General features: G+C 36.6%; 1 protein-coding gene across 1 annotated transcript; it reads left to right on the top strand.

Moving 5' to 3' along the window:
- Positions 1 to 648: 648 nt before the first annotated feature.
- On the top strand, positions 649 to 15,885 carry LOC119772594 (choline transporter-like protein 1). The gene is made up of 16 exons (XM_038269052.1): positions 649 to 902; positions 1,104 to 1,190; positions 5,403 to 5,551; positions 6,278 to 6,414; positions 7,086 to 7,179; positions 8,407 to 8,576; positions 9,168 to 9,257; positions 9,387 to 9,529; positions 9,692 to 9,878; positions 11,454 to 11,622; positions 12,741 to 12,897; positions 12,982 to 13,065; positions 13,154 to 13,291; positions 13,630 to 13,866; positions 15,195 to 15,269; positions 15,380 to 15,885. Exons 1-16 carry the CDS (start codon positions 879 to 881, stop codon positions 15,401 to 15,403), a joined length of 1,965 nt encoding a protein of 654 aa, XP_038124980.1. The 5' UTR covers positions 649 to 878; the 3' UTR covers positions 15,404 to 15,885.
- The last annotated feature ends 930 nt before the right edge of the window (positions 15,886 to 16,815 follow it).

Raw genomic sequence — 16,815 nt, 5'->3', positions numbered from 1 at the left:
TTCTCAGAATTCAGACTGAAATCTCAGAATTCTGACTTTTTTTTCTCAGAATTCAGACTGAAATCTCAGAATTCTGACTTTTTTTTCTCAGAATTCTGTCTTCTTTCTCAGAATTCTGACTGTAATCTCAGAATTCTGTCTTCTTTCTCAGAATTCAGACTGTAATCTCAGAATTCTGACTTTTTTTCTCAGAATTCAGACTAAAATCTTAGAATTCTGTCTTCTTTCTCAGAATTCTGACTGTAATCTCAGAATTCTATCTTCTTTCTCAGAATTCTTACTGAAATGTCAGATGTCATTCTGATTGAAATGTCAGAATTCTGTCTTTTTTCTCAGAATTTTGACTTTAATCTCACAATAGGGGGTAGGGGATGGAGGTATTCTACTTCATATGGGACCCACACAGATAATGTTGCTTACGGGCCTATTATTGTGTCGTTACATTGGTACAGCGCACAACCAAAGACAAAAAACAACAGCAACAAACTAACAAACATATTTTTACATATTTACAGCAGATTTCGGAGCACATCGTTTATACATATATAACATCCAACAATGAACTCAATGTAGGCTAAAAGTATTTCAAAACGACACATGTTTGTATGCGGGCTGTTGGTTTGTATGTTATGTCCTACAGTCCTTAAAGGCAGCACGCAGATCTTCCTCGGCAGTAGGGAGGTGTATCATTTGTCTTCCGTGTTTACCTGAAGCTGTTGGAGTTTCTTAAAGACGGTTTCTAAATCTACAAACTAGCAAACAATGTTAACTCCCGGGTGACCCATAAACAGAGAAGAAAACCAAGACTCAAAAAGTTTTTATAAGGACACTTTAAAAGTTATATTTTACTCCTCCCCCCCCCCATCGAACTCTCAGCAATGGGATGTTGTAGCAGCGCAGAGGTGAGTTGTTCTGATGGCTTCTGGTTTAACAGCCCTGTCGGTGGGCAATGTAATATGTGACGTCCTCTCCAGCAGCTGTGGCAGCTCTTTGTTTCAAACTCCTCAGTAGTTGGTTGTTTGGCTGCTGCAGAGAGAGAGGCGCTCCCACCAAAAACACACCAACAATAACCGCTCCTGTGTTTTCTCACCATGCCTTGGCAGGGGAAACGGGACTGGAAGCCGCTGAAGGATCGCAGCTGCACGGATATACCATGGCTTCTTATATACATACTGTTTTGTGTTGGCATGGTAAGTCTGGAGGGTAATGATGGATATCTAGGATTAGTTATCAGGGGCGGCTCTAGACCAAGTTTACCAGGGGGGCCAGGGTGGGGCTGCTGTTTGTATCTCAATCAGAAGTGTCAAGTAACTAAGTACAAATACTTTGTTACTATACTTAAGTACACTTTTTAGGTATCTATACTTTACTCCATTAATTATTTTTCTTCCAACTTCTGACTTCTACTCATTGCATTTTCACACAAGTATCTGTACTTTTTATTCCTTACATTTTTAAAATGTTACTCGTTACTCTTAGCTTCGGTTTAATGTTTATATATATTTATTTCACGTCATGTGCACCATCCAATGCAGATCATTGGTGCATCCACATCTAGTGAAAACTAGTGTAATTGATGAGTCATAAAACACAAACACTCATTGGTTAGCTAAAGGAAATCATCAGAAGCAAGCAGGTGTTCTTCAAACTGTAAACGTGAATTGTCTATCTATGCCATGCTACAATGAAATTCAGAAAAAGTCGAAATGACTGAAAGGTCGGACACAGGCGAGAGCGTATCGGAGACCAACAAGACCTCCCTCATCCTTGGTCTCAACGAATTTTTGCAAATAGTTTTTTTTTAGAATTTTTTCAATTCATATAGTGGCATCCGGCAGTTTTTTTTAAAGGTTACTTTATACTTTTATACTTTAAGTAATTTTTGGAGCACATACTTTTTCACTTTTACTTGAATAAAGAGGTTAAGTTGATACTTCAACTTTTACCAGTGCTTTTCAACTGCAGGATCTATACTTACACTTAAGTTACAAATGTGTGTACTTTTGACACCACTGATCTTAATATGGCTGAAGTTTTAAGGTGACTGCATTTTAAAAATAATAAATTGTAAAGTTGAATGATTAATTGGTCCAAGTGAATTATCAGTTACATGCTGCAAAATTTGTCCGTTTAAATCAGGGTCCCGTATGGAGATTGATACTCTAAGAAAGAGAATGTTGCGTGTCAGAGGATTTTACTTAAAATAAGAGCAGTAATCTGCCAATGCAGTGAGACAATTGCACTTAGCAAGACTTCTTGAAATCAGATGTTCTCATAACAAAAAGTATATAAATCTCAAAACAAGATCTGCGATTTAAGTGCAGTCCATTCAGTCAATATATATAATCTTATGACCTATTTTGTATGACACAGTATCTAAAATGTAAAAACTTCTTAAAATGAGTGGGTAAATTAGATGATTAACTAAGAAAATTGTATTTTCCCCTCAAAATAAGATAATTACATATAAACTACTTGAAATAAGATGGATTTTTTAAATTGAAATCATCTTTAAACATTAGTAAATTATCTTACCTACCTGCTCAAATTGAGGCAAAATAAACCCCTTTTCAAGAAAATTGACTTGTATGTTACTCGTGTTTACCTGTTTTTCTTTAGATTTCAGTTCACTGCAGCGTTGCTCTTAAGCATTGAACTCTACACTCACATTTTCAGTTGTGAACTTAATGTTTTGCATTATGTGGACAAATCCACAGTCTTTTTTAAAGTATGGGATTTTTCTTAATAATTTTCTAAAGCAAGCAGGGAATAAAGAAAACCAAAATATTGAATTTTACTGACATCTCTTTTTAAATTTCCTAGCAAACAAACGTCTGATGTGACTGGATAAAGGAAGTGGCTTTCATTAGGGATTTATGTTTATTTTCATGCTTTATCTTAGATTTTAAGGTATTTTACCCTGAGGTGGTTCTTGCGTGAAAAGTGCCCTGACTGGAACCTTCATCTGCATTACAATCATAGTCGGGGAACTTGTCAAATTCCTGGGACAGAATAAAATGCTGTTTGGTTCCATATAAGGTATCCTTAGGTAATGATGCCAAAGTCTACAAGAGAATTTTAGATATTTTGCCATTTAATCTAGAGTATTTCATTCCTAATAAAAAAAAAAAATCCAAGTTGGTTGCAGTGCCACAGATTATCCTTACAAAGAAAATAACCTTAATATGTACACTCTAAAAATGTGTTGTCTGAGAAACCCACAGGTAATACTTTCCATATCCAGACAGGTTTAAGGTTAGTTGTCCAAAAAGTTATGAGAATTACGTCACATAAAAGGTTGTGATCAAAAATATGTGTTGTAACATAGAATTCATGTTATGACAGCATTTCAACCCACAGCTATCAATAAAGAGAAACGTATCCAAGCTTTTTTCATAAGCTTAGAAAACAGTTTTCCAACATTCTATTATATGATTGATAACATTGTTCACTCATGTTTTTTTTGTTTGTTTTTTTAAAGAAATATCTATAATATTTTCATGGTAAAATAATCCTATTTGCAAACATCAAAGATTAGAAATAAAAACATAGCAGTCGGCAGAGCACAAATGTGCGTGTTTTAGTGTTTTCGCTTTTTGGGAAACCTAGTGGATATTCTAGTTTGACTCACATGATAAAATCTGGATGATATTCTCTCAGTGTTCTTATAGAACCTTCTTACATTGTAAGTAGAGCAGATAAAACTTTTGTGGTAAGTCTCTACCTGTTTAACACGTTTTGAGACATTTTTGCCCAATCTTTGTAAAATAGCTGAAGCTTAGACTGATTGGATGAAGGAAGTCTTTTAAAAGCAGGGTCTGTACTCACAAAAAAGAAGAACTCTGACTTCAGCCTAAAAATTCTTGCCAAAGATTGATTCAGATAGTTGCTTAGAGCAGCTCTAAGCAAAGACTTAACAAAGCTTCTGATCTTAGTGAGGAGGTGTGGTTGGCCCCTTTGCTATGAGTGACACAGGCTTCTAAGAGCTGTGATTGGTTGATACATGAAACAAACAAAAAAAAATTACAAATGCTCCTATTTAAAATGTCCTGATTATAACATTAAGAAATGCATTAAGAATTGTGTCTCATGATGATAAAACTTAACATTATTAAAATTTCCAGCTGTATTAGAATGTTTGGCATTATTTTGATTTAATCTAGTAATTTTTATAATTTTGTTTACCGTAAATCCTCTAATATAGGACGGGGCCTTTATTTCACTCAGGTACATCTTGGTCCAGGCCATTATTGGAAGGAGGCCAGAATTAGAGGCAGGCATCTATTTCTATTTGATCAAAACAGACTACCAGTGGAATGAATAAAAACAAGAATTTGTGTCTCTTTGAACCTATAAAATACTAGGTTCATTTATTGAAAAAGTACAGTTACCATAACGGTATACAAAATATTTTTCATATATCTTTCAGCAGCTGCAATTTTTCAGCACGGCAATACGGAGTGGCGGCCTAGTGGTTAGGGCATTTCGCTTGGAATCCAGAGGTTCTGAGTTCAAACCCCACGGACTGCCCCTCTGGGTCCCAGAGCAATGGGGGTTAAGGGTTTTACTCAGGAACCCAGAGTGCAGACTGTGAGGATCGACCGGGTACTTGCAACCTTCTCAAAGCACAAATGCACCGATCTAACCCACTAGGCCAACACTCCGTCTAAAAGTAGGAATGCTTTGTGCTGATATCGTATTGGGTCACTATCATATCGGGTCAATATCGGTATCAGTCAGTGCTCAAGGCAATATCAGTATCGTAATGGAAAAAAAAAAGTTCAATCAGGACTTCCCTAAAGTACACTGAAGTTTGTGGTTGTAACTAAAGATGCAGAAATCAGATATTAAAAGTTCATTAAAAACTCATTTTGGTTGCATACAAAGTTTTATTATTTTGTTTCTTATAATTTGTTTCTGCTCACTTTGTAAATTAATAAAGCCCATTGTGTATACTTACAGTAAAAAGGAAATATGTCAGTAATGAAGATAAGTCCAAGATCCAGTGTAGGGGGGACGAAATAAAAGATTCTAAGAGGGATATCCATGGACTCGGGCTCTTAGATACAGTCATACTTTCTGCCTTGTAGAGAGTAATTTAGAATGGTTTGGATGTGAAGAAACCATGTGGATCGATGCACCCTAGGTTGTAATATGACTTAGAGTTCAAGAAGTGTAAACATTTGAACAAAAATTTGAAATCTATACACAGTGTGCAGCTGTATAGAGGTGTTTGTTTCATAACATGATGTACGTCTTGGTATTTAATACAGAGAATAGAGGGAACGGCCAGCCTATCTGATCTGTTACAAATACACTCAGAACCGTGAATATTAGACGCTGGCATGTTCCTTAATGTTGTTCTCTTGGTCATTATGTTCTCTTGTCTGTTTTGTCTGCAGGCCTTTATTTGTGGCTTTGCCATTGCCACAGGAGGTGCCTCCCGTCTCGTTTCTGGATATGATAGTTTTGGCAACACCTGTGGCCGGAATAACACCCACAAGAAGATTGAGGGAGTACCTCTTAGTGGGGCCGACATGACCACGAAAAAGTCAGTAAATCTGTTTTCTACTCATTCTTTCTCAGTTTATTTGGGTGTCAATTTGTTTTCCAGCTTTAATTGTCATTACTCTGTTAAAAGTACAGAGCAATGAAATGAACTCTCTACATTTAACCCATCCCCTTGGGGAGCAGTGGGCTGCCATGATGCGGCGCCCAGGGAACAGTGTGGGGTTAAGGGTCTTTGCACAGGAACCCAGAGTGGCAGTCTGTGGGAGTGGGTTTCAAACCCACAACCTCAGGATTCCAAGCTCTATGCGCTAACCACTAGGCCACCACTCCCCGAACTAGGTTACCCCTTAACCAGGGCTGTGCCAGAACATACGTCCGCCCTAGCCCTTTATATAACACTATACAGAGGTTACGCCATTTTACATGCGCGTAAATATAAAAGCTAATTTTTATTATTTGTCCTAAATCTTTCAAAATTGTGGGGGCTGGAGCTGGAACTCCAGCATACAGGCCATCGGCCTAGCTTCACTGAAACAAAGGAGTCTGCTTTATTGATGGGCTGATTGCCATGTAGGGTTTGTTGACAAAAAAAGCGTTTCAGCAACAAAGCAGAGTTTGTCTAATGGGCTGCTAAATGTCAGCATCTTTAAGTTTCTTCCCTCGCTGACATTGCAACCACAGAAAAAGAATTGCATCTTTGGTTGGCACTGTATGACAATTTACAGTTTTAAAATCTAAAGTGTTCTCTTTTTTTCTTTTTGTTTAGATATGTTTTCTTTCTAGATCCTTGCAACCTTGACCTGATCAACAGAAAAATAAAGTCCATTGCCTTGTGTGTCTCCAAATGTCCTGAAACAAAACTAGAAACATACAGAGACTTAAAAATTTTTGCCGTCAATAATGGTGAGTGAATATTTAGAGCTGGAAATATCCAAGTTTAAGTTAGTTCCATTGTTGTAAAAGTAATGTGTTGTTAGACTGCGTTTTTACCAAAGGCTTAGACATGGTAAGTTCTGAATGGACATGATGACTGCAGCTTTTATTCCTCATGCAGCATTTCCGCTTGTAGCTGATATTCTTGCTGATTCTAGGAGGGCTAATAGGCTCAGACTGCACACAACGCGACATGTAAAATTAGAAAACAGCCGTTTTCAACATTTTCAAAGGCTTTTTGTGTCACCCAACAGTTGCAGTACTTTCATAGTGACAGCTTTCAATTTTTCACAATCTTTTTATTATTGTGACATTTATGTGCTAAATCATGAGACGTCTCTAAAGGTTTATATCAGCAAACCCTCGACAGTAGGAGCTGTTGCTCGTCCATATGTAGCTGCACATCTTCCTAGGTGTGTTCTGAGGAAAATCAGGTGGCATGGATGTTAGAATTATATAATTTGGCTTCACGGATGCATCAAACATAAACCAGAAAGTTAATTAGAGTTATCCTTTGGCTGCTGATTATTTCATTCTTATAGATTGAGGAATGATAAGTTGTCTGTACATTCCTGAACATTTTTTTTTCATTATCATTATTTTGCTTTTCATTTTTTTAAATAGTTTTTCTATCTTGTTAGGCTCTGAACTCTGCTCGTATGATATTCCTCCGACAAAATATGACTGGAGTGCAGAAAGAACAACTAAATGTCCAAAACTTCCTGTTCCACCAAGGTGAGTTGTTTCAAGCCTTTTTTGTTTTTTTTCTTTTTATGTGTTTGTAATTTCTACTCTAAATGGGAATAAATTAGTGTCCATGCCCATTTAGCTCTAGCCATATTTTATCATATTAAAAAAGACAAAGAAAAATATGTTTAATTGGACAAGTTGTAGTTTATCTAAAAAAAAGTATAATAATGCAGTCTAAATAAAATAATCTAAAAAGTATATCATACTGAAGCAGAGATCCTGTGGCACACTGTAAATTAGACTTCTCGTGCCTTAAACAAACAAAAAAAAGAAATATGGCTTTCTTCTTCCAGGTCATCGATAAATATTAGATTTGGGAAAGCTATAAGAGCACACACTAGTACTACTGTCAGAGATAGTGAAGATTTTTCCTTATCAACCAGCATTAATTCAAAGATATATACATTTTTTAAAACATAATCAATGCACAAGTCTTTGTCAGCCAGACCTAGAATTATTATTTGCACAAAATCACGTTGGTTTTGGTTGTCAAAAAAGCTGTTTCCCATGCATTACAATTTACAAAGTATGTAACACTTTCAGCAGACTTCTTTTAACATAATAACTTTAGTTTTTATAGCAAATACTGATCAAGTTTATATAGATAGACCGATACATCTGCCAGCTAATATTTAGGGCTTTTTGTTCTAGTATTGGGATGGGGTGATACTTGCATGTGTTGGCTGACTCATAAGCACATTAGATCATTTGGAGTGCACGCATTGACAAATGATCATTGTTTCCTTTCTATTATCATTGAAATTAAAGAAGAAAAATAAATATCAACTCCAAAAATTGCCCAAGAAATTGCACATATCCAGGATCAGTGATACAATGTAAAGATAATCTGCATTTGCCTTAAAAAAAAACAGTACAGTCGATCTTTTGCTGCAGCTGGCCAAAAAGGTTAGCGTTATTGACCTGTATTCTGATAATTATTAGCTTTACTAACACTAAAATGCTTAAGAGATAATAAAGATAATAGAAGCTAAAGCTTGCGATGCACTGTGCAATATTTTCAATCGTCGCTCGTAGCCCCAACTTAAATTGTCAGAATCAGCAGCTCCCAGTGTGATGGGAAGGTGTATCCTACCGGTTGTATACTTTTGACTTTAAGCGTTTTCTCTCACTAGATGAATAAATGGTTAAAACAAAAAAATTTTTTTTTGAACTTTACTTGTTTTTTTCAAAATACTGTCCTTTTCCTTTTAGTAAAGCTGCTCCAATCTTCCATCGCTGTATCCCAGTGGACATTTCCTGCTATGCTGAATTCGCCCAGGCCTTCATCACATTTGTCAATGACAACACTGTGCTGCGACGAGTCGTTGCCGGGGTGATGACCAGCAAGGAGATCATCATGGGTCTTTGTGTTCTGGCTCTGGGTATAAAACTTTGTTATATGTAACATATCGTATATGCAATGGACCTTTTAAGTGGTTACTGAAGTGATATCAAAAGAAAACATGCTTGAGAGATTTGCTTTGCTGCATCCCCACTGCTCAGCTCCGGCTGCTCATGAGGATTCAGCAGGAAGGAAATATTTGCAATTGAAGCTAAATATGGTACTTAAAAGAAAAACAGGAAGTCTGGGTGACTACCAGCATTGGATCCTCTAAAGTTGGGCCTTTGGGTAATGATTTAATATCTGCTTTGAATTTGCCTCTTGGTACAGCTCTGTATCAGACCTGATCTTAATCTGAATTATTTGATGTGTCTGTTTTGTGTGTGATACACATTTTTTATGAGTCCAAGGTCTGTCTGTTATTCACTCTGAAGGGTTTCTGTCAAATGGAAATTCAAGCATTTAAGCTAATCTTAGGCATTTAGTAAAGCATTTTCTGCAGGATACATACAGACATAAAAAAAAAAAAAAAAAAAAAAAGAAGAAAAATATTTGGGTAGATGTGTATTTCAGAGTTGCAGCTCCAAGTTAATTGTCTTTGTTATATATCACTTTTATTTCTTTGCTTCAGTCCTGTCCCTGATCATGATGGTTGTTATTCGTTACATCTCCAAACTGCTGGTTTGGATTCTCACGGTTCTGGTAATCATCGGCTCTGTAGGTAACTGGCTTTATTCTGCTACCCTCCATAAATTGCCCACAGAAAACTGCAGCAATTTCTGTTTTGCATTAACTTTATGAGTTCTTTTTTCAAGCTCATGCTGCTTTTTTAAAATCTGATCTTTTGCAGGTGGGACAGCTATCCTCTGGTGGCTCTATGCAGACCACAGATTTGCTCTCAGTCAAAACAGCACAGATGTATTTGGAAAAGAGGTGGCTAAGGACAATGAGAAGGCCTTGCTTGTGTATGCCATCGGGGCTACTATTTTTACAGTACGTATGTCTATGTTGAGAGGTCTTAATCTTAATCAGGGTCACAATCAATACTAAAAAGAAGTTTGTTTTGTAGAAATACATGAAAACGCTTCATAATAGACATGATGCGATTATCAGCCTCTGGGACAGTAAAAGAAAACCTTTGGTTTATCCTTGCAGGTGGTGCTTCTACTGGTGATGTTTTTCATGAGGAAGCGTGTGGCTCTTACCATTTCCCTGTTCCATGTGGCGGGGAAAGTGTTCATCCACCTCCCCCTGCTGGTCGTGCAGCCCTTCTGGACCTTCCTTAGCCTCATGTTCTTTTGGGTCTATTGGATAGCTGTGCTTCTCTTCCTCGGGACGTCAGGTCAGGATAAAAAAAAACTATTTCTGCTTTGCTCTCTTTATAGTTGTAAAATGTCTCTCAGGAAGTCTTTTCTTAAAAAGAAAAAAAAATCATATGGTTTTTAGTGCCTAGTGACTTTTAGTCTGGCTTTTGTAACATTACTGAACTCCCACATTTGGAATCCTTGATCCCGTGACGTGGAGAACACGGTCAAAGAGCCATTTCTTGATTCAGCTCCCACTTCGCCATTCTGCTGTGAATTTTAAAGTCCCACTGAGAACAAAGGACCAACACAGAGAATTGCATTGCGTTGAATCCCTGCTTTGCTTGTATTGTTTGAGGCCGTTTTTTGTGTTTTATGAAAGAGATCCAACAGTAATGAGTACTGACTATTTGTTTTACATTAATATCTCAAGAGTTTGATTTTATTTGTTTTAAACACAGTTTTGTTTGATTTAAAAAAAGAAAATTGTAGTTTCACTTGGAAGCTAAAAAATACATTTATGATAAAGCAGGAGAACTCATACTTTTTGTAACATTAGATTTGTTAAAAGTTTTCCATTCTTATTGACACCCCGTGTCAATAAGAAGTGTAAGGAATCCTCCAGAGTTGTTGAAAAATGTTCCTTTAATAGGGTAACACTGTGAGCATTGAGGTTTGAAGCATCCTTTTTTTTTAAAAGCTTAAGTTGATACTCTGACTTCTATAAAAGTGTTTTTAAACAGTAGGATTTATACTTCTACTTAAGTAATAAACCTTAATACTTTTGACACCTCTGGTTTTACATAGTTGCAGTAGTCAGAGACAAGAACCTTTTCTCTTTAAACCATATTTCATATATCTGGAATAAGCATAAAAAACCAAATTCACTCAACTGATTGAAATATCTAAAAATGCTTAATTAACCTGATTGTCTACATGCAATGTCTGCTCTATTCAAGCCTCCCTCAAGAATTGTTTTTGCCATTTTCTGTTTCATCAATGAAATATTAAAATTTTTAATTTTATGTTATCATTTGAAATCATGTTTTCCAAACAATTGTCTAATGTTATGGAAACTTGCTGCCACGCATATAAACTAACATTCTCCAAATGTTTGGTGGCTAAGCTAGGCCTGTTTACATGTTTTTTTAAGGCCAATCTAAACTATTTTATTGACGCTGCTCCCGACTAAACTGAATTGAACTGACCTTAGTAGATGAGTGCAGATTTTCCTTACTTATTTTCCCTTACTTATTTTTGCCTAAACAATGATTTCATAAAATGTAATTTTTTTGTCTCCTATAAATCAGTTCACTAGAAGACGTTTAATTTTAGTTTTCTTCCTTTTTTTTAAAGTCAGAATACCATAATTTTGGTATAGAAAAAGTAAAAATTTTTAAATGGACATTTTATCAACATTTAACTGAGCACCATACATGATCTACTTGGAAAAACAATTGACAAAGCGAGGACAACAATAAAAAAAATAGGACATGCATGTTAGCCAGCCAGCATTGTTTCTGCTTTACCAGTAAATAAAGAAAGTTTTTGGTTTCTGTTAACCGTCACAGTAAAACGTGTAACCCAAATCCAATGCTTGTATTGACCCTAAGGGGCCCCCGTAAAGAACAACTCCACGGGTGTGGTGGAGTATGAAATGCAGGGGCCTCTCCAGTACATGGTGTGGTATCATCTTGTCGGGCTCATCTGGATCAGTGAGTTCATCCTTGCTTTCCAGCAGATGACCATTGCTGGAGCTGTGGTCACCTATTATTTCACAAGGTATGTTATTAGTTGCAGGACATCTGTTTTCTATGTCAATGTTTTCCTCTTTATTTTTACATTGCACCTAAAATTACTCAACCTTACCGATGCAAACTTAGTTTATTGGCAAAAACATACAAACTAAAAGATGTTGGTCATTAATGCATCCAACAGGAACAATTTTCCAACAGCTCAGAATTACTGGTAATATGTGTTTTTTTATTTAAATAACTCAAAAGGTCATTTTTTTTTTTATCAAAACCTTAATCTCAGTATTATTCAAACCTTCCTAATTGGTGTGCACGGCATATTTATTATCATAACCTACAGCAAATGGGCTTTATTCATAGTTGGACAGTAACTTCTGGCAGAGTCCCTGAGGAGCTGTACATCTAGGAACAACAGTAATTATCATGGATGAAAACTAGATTAAAAAATAACTTTTTGTAGTCCTGGTTTAAAAAAAAAACCAAAAAACTAACTGAAACTTTAATAAGAGTTATAAAACTAATTACAACTAACTGAATTTCAAGAGAGAATGTGCTTAGATTCCTTTCTGTCTTTATCATATTGGATTAATAGTTTATAGCTAGTTTCTTGTTGTGGCTTTCGCTTTTTTTTTTTTTTGCTGTACCACATTACACCAACAGATGGCATGTACAGCAGTCAGGCCCTTTATATATTTTTTTTTTCAATTTTTTCATCTTGCCTTTGGTATGTAAGTCATGTTAGATAAAAGATTAAGGAATAAAAACTAAACTGAAATTGCATTTTCAAACTAAACTAGCTAACAAATACTCTAAACGAATGAAAACTAAAATACTTGAAAATCAGAAGGAAAAGTAAAATAAAACTAAAACAAATACAACTTTCAAGACTAGTTAGGTACTCTTCTTGATCTCTTAACTTTGTAGACTTGGTTCTAGACCATAGCAGTGTTTTAACATGCAATGCAATGTTACTATCACTTTATACAATAATGAACACACCGCTTCCCTGAGACCAAACCTGATATAGTTTGAAATATCTGCTCTACTCTCTGGAATTGAATCATCTGGAGACTGTCTTTGTCATTGGAAGAAGGCTTAAACCTTCTGTATGATAAAAGCCTTCTTCTCCTTTTTGATGGAATTCAGGGACAAGTCCCAGATACCAGCTCTTCCAGTAGTTTCCTCTATGATGCGGACCACCCGCTACCACCTGGGCACTCTGGCGAAGGGATCCTTCATCATCACCCTTGTTAAGATCCCTCGTCTCATCCTAACTTATATCCACAGCCAGCTCAAAGGAAAGGTGAGACATAATTTTTTGTTATAAATTGATGTAAATCCAAACTGTGCTAGTTTGTTGAAAATGAAATATTTTACCATTTTGCAGGAAAATGCCTGCGCTCGTTGCATGTTGAAAGCCTGCGTCTGTTGCCTGTGGTGTCTTGAGAGATGCTTGGCATTTCTTAATCAAGTAAGTAACATCATGGATGCGAGGGAAGAAACTGCAGGATCCAACAAAGCTTTTGTGTTTTTTACAAACCAATGTTATATTGTCTCAGAACGCCTACACTGCGACGGCCATCAACAGCACAAACTTCTGCACTTCAGCTCGTGAGGCTTTGGTTATTTTGGTGGAGAATGCGCTCCGAGTGGCGGCCATTAACACAGTGGGCGACTTTGTCCTGTTTCTGGGAAAGGTATCCTCAAGACACTTAAGAAATTTTTTGTTCTTTTTGGATACAGTTTCTTTTAGTTATGCTTTCCCTAAATGTTTAACCAAGTTAAAACCTTCTCTCATTAAACAAGATTACAGAAAAAAAAACATCATAGCAGTGTGTCGTACCTCTTAAAGCTTGCTATATACAAATTAAACAGTCCGTTTCTTGATATTCATGGAAATGTCGCACTTTAAGTAATGCAGCTTACCTTGTATTCAAACACAAGCTGAAGAGCATGTGCTGCCATCTAGTGGTAAACATTTCTATTAATTCTGTCCCTGCTGAGTAATCTCTTATCAGAACTTGTTCCTCTCCAGGTTTTGATCGTCTCCTTTACAGCTTTTGCGGGCATCTTGGCTCTGAATTACCAGCGGGACTACACTGTCTGGGTGTTACCTCTCCTGATCGCCTGTCTTTTTGCCTTCCTCGTGGCCCACTGCTTCCTCTCTGTGTTTGAGAACGTCGTCGACGTCCTCTTCCTCTGCTTCGCTGTGGACGTGAAGTACAATGACGGCAGCCCTGGACGAGAGTTCTACATGGACAAGGCCTTGATGGTAAAAAAGCTTGTTGAGTGTCTGTGAGTTATTGTCATAACAATTCCAGGGTTCAGTAGTCATATGTTAGTCATGTTTTAGTTTCCGCTCCCAATGAGTCATGAGGGCCCAGGGGAAAAAAGAAAATTCTCTGTGGAATGGGAGTTTCAAAAGTTTAAATGTTTTATTTATTACATGTAAGCCAATAAGACATATATATTTTCAGTCTTTCTAATTAACCTATTTACTTAATTTTTAATTTATTAACCTTTTAGATTTCATGGCCTAAACAGCATAAAGCTTGGAGCTTCTCTCTAACTAGCTCTAAACTGGGAAACTCTTTGGGTTAAAGTTATTGTGGTGGATTTCTTAAAAGACCCGCCTTCTCCACTTTAAAAAAAAAAAAATGTGCGTGCAAGAGCCTGCACAAGCCCATTTCTCCTCATGCATACCCTGTTTAAAATGTGCTGTTCTCATAGCTCATACAAGCTTACTGTGTCCACAAACAGCAGGGACTACAGTATATGGTGGACTTTATAGTAAACTCAGTTAACTGACCGTTCGGACAGATGATCACAGCTCCTCCACTGTGCGGGGCCTACGCCCTCTTTATTATTAGTCGCTACTGTCGGGTAGTGACAGCCTATGGCGACACCGTGCCAAATCTCATGTGTTGCGAGGAGAGCTCTCCGGGCAAAGCATTCCGGGATATATCTGCCTCTTTTGAGGCCTTTCTTTTCCTCTCATACACTTTGTAGACACTTTTTCTCTTATGACCATCAGCCATTTTCAAAGAGCTGTAGTGAGAAAGGTGTGCTTCAATGACTGGCTGAAACCATAGTTCACCACAGATATACGGCCTAAAGTGCGCATGCGCAGAAAAAGATAGCTAACGAGGCGAGCACGTAAGATGGCCTCACGTAAACATATCACCAGAATGATTGACAGTTAGGAGGACCACTTATTTAGATGATCCACCCGGAAATAAAAGATTGTCCTCTATACCTTTAAGAGCAAAATGTCCCAGGTTTTAAACACTTAAGTGTTTTGTAAATAAATTGTGAACTAAAATGTTTGGTCTTGAAAAGTATGGAATTTTTAGAAGACAAATGTTTGGAAAACCTGGATTTCATAGATGGGAGAGAACCAACCTAACTGCTGTATTATAATTAAGTTTCTTTGTTGTTTTTTATTTGTTTCATTATTCATCAAAATACCAAAACTGTAGAAACTACAGAAAAAACATTCAGTCTGGATATATGAGAGCAAATAAAATGGAAAATTGACATCCGCCTTGATCATGCTTTTATTAAATGAAGTCGAATAATTTTTGTATTTTCCAATTCCAGGAGTTTGTTGAAAATAGTAAACAAATGGCTAAGCGCACGCCAGAGGAGGGAGATGGACGGGAAATGAAGCCCATGGTGAGTTTCAAAAAATCCCACATCTTCCTGTATTGTTTGTAGCATCTCTTCATGTGTGCTTGACATGTCTGTAGGTATTGAGTACATCTTTTTTTCCCCCTTTCTTACAGAAACGAGGGGAAACTTCAGCTTGACCAGGAGTTTAACCACCATGCTTTCTAAAAAATACTGAAAAGAATTCCTGAAATGCAAACACTATAAAAGTTCTTAACAAACCCTGGATTATCAGTAACCAGCATCAAATATGAACTTATTGGCAACAGTTTACAATGCAACAGCAGCTCTGAAGAGTTGCATCTGGTAGCTTTTACTGTATTTTACAATTGTAAAAAGCAGATTTTTTTTTTATTTTTAGTTAAAAGCTAACAGAAAAGGAGCAATGCTCTGTGGCTTTAAGTTTGCAGTTGTTTAACGGCTATTGCTTTGTTTTTACTTTTATGCCTAAAATTATCTTTTACTGCATCTGTTTAAACATGAAATTATGTAGTTTAGCTCATTTGTATGTTCTGCTTTTTTATATATATATTCAGGTCAACAGATGTTTGTTGATTCTGGTGCCTAATAATGCACTGAATTCCTATGGGTTTGTTTTTTAATGAGTTCTGTCATTAAATCTTTGTAATTATTCTGTTTCTTTGTTCCATATTAAAAAAAAAAAGATGATTTTTATGGGGGTAGATTTGATTTGTTGGCAACACTGATGTTAAATAATAATAATAATGATGAACTAATAATACATTTAAAAGCAAACATTTAATAGTTGCGTTTAACCACTTGAGGGCAGCAGAGCTATTTAAATATGAAAATATTTTTTAAACAACCCTGGGGTTGAAGTTCTCTTCCAGGAAATTAATTGGTGGAGCTGAATCTCTTCAGAATTTGGTAAAATGGGAAAACACAGAAGAATTTTCATGTTTACATCTATACATCTCTCCTATTGTAACTTGGAATATATTTTTAATCCATTCAAATCTTGTACATCTCTAAGCTTGTAAAGATATATCAGTCATATCTTAGCCTTAATAAATATAAATTACAGCCCTGTTGATTGGAGAACTCAGAGGAAGTTGAAGGCTGACCTGATTTGATCCCCGTCAGTGCCTTCTTACTGTATCGATCTACAGGCTCCTGCCTCATCCTTTTCAGTTTGTTGAACAGCCAAGGACCAAACCACTGAGCAGTTAGTGGTTATTAATGGGACAGCAGTCGCTGCTCACTGCTGTCCACCTCCATAAAACGCAGAAATCAAGAGGGAAACAGCTCGATGGCCTGCTGGTGACAAACCAAGAGCTGGTTTCTGCTAAACAGCACATTTACAATATATGCAATTTCTTTCCCAAGCAGGTTAAGCTAAAAATGCTAAGACAGGGGTCTCCAAACTTAGCTCTCCACAACGTCGGTCATGGAAGTTTTACAGTAGATGCATCACTGCTTTAACAGCTGAATTAAATCACTAGCATGCCATCAAGTTTGGCAAAGGGTTGATAGTGAGGGATTCCTTTGTTTAGTTAAGTCACATTAAACTGAAACAGGTTACTGTATGTGT

The sequence above is a fragment of the Cyprinodon tularosa genome, unplaced genomic scaffold, assembly GCF_016077235.1.
Source record: "Cyprinodon tularosa strain WSP-4 unplaced genomic scaffold, ASM1607723v1 ctg718, whole genome shotgun sequence".
In the NCBI taxonomy this organism is placed as follows: Eukaryota; Metazoa; Chordata; class Actinopteri; order Cyprinodontiformes; family Cyprinodontidae; genus Cyprinodon; species Cyprinodon tularosa.
This window is presented reverse-complemented; position numbering and strand designations above follow the sequence as displayed.

Excerpts from the sequence above, each read along its gene's own strand:
- LOC119772594 (XM_038269052.1), top strand. The coding sequence starts at position 879 with ATGGGATGTTGTAGCAGCGCAGAG. Across the intron at positions 9,258-9,386 it reads GGTAATCATCGGCTCTGTAG|GTGGGACAGCTATCCTCTGG; the intron begins GTAACTGGCTTT and ends GATCTTTTGCAG. Across the intron at positions 15,270-15,379 it reads GACGGGAAATGAAGCCCATG|AAACGAGGGGAAACTTCAGC; the intron begins GTGAGTTTCAAA and ends CCTTTCTTACAG.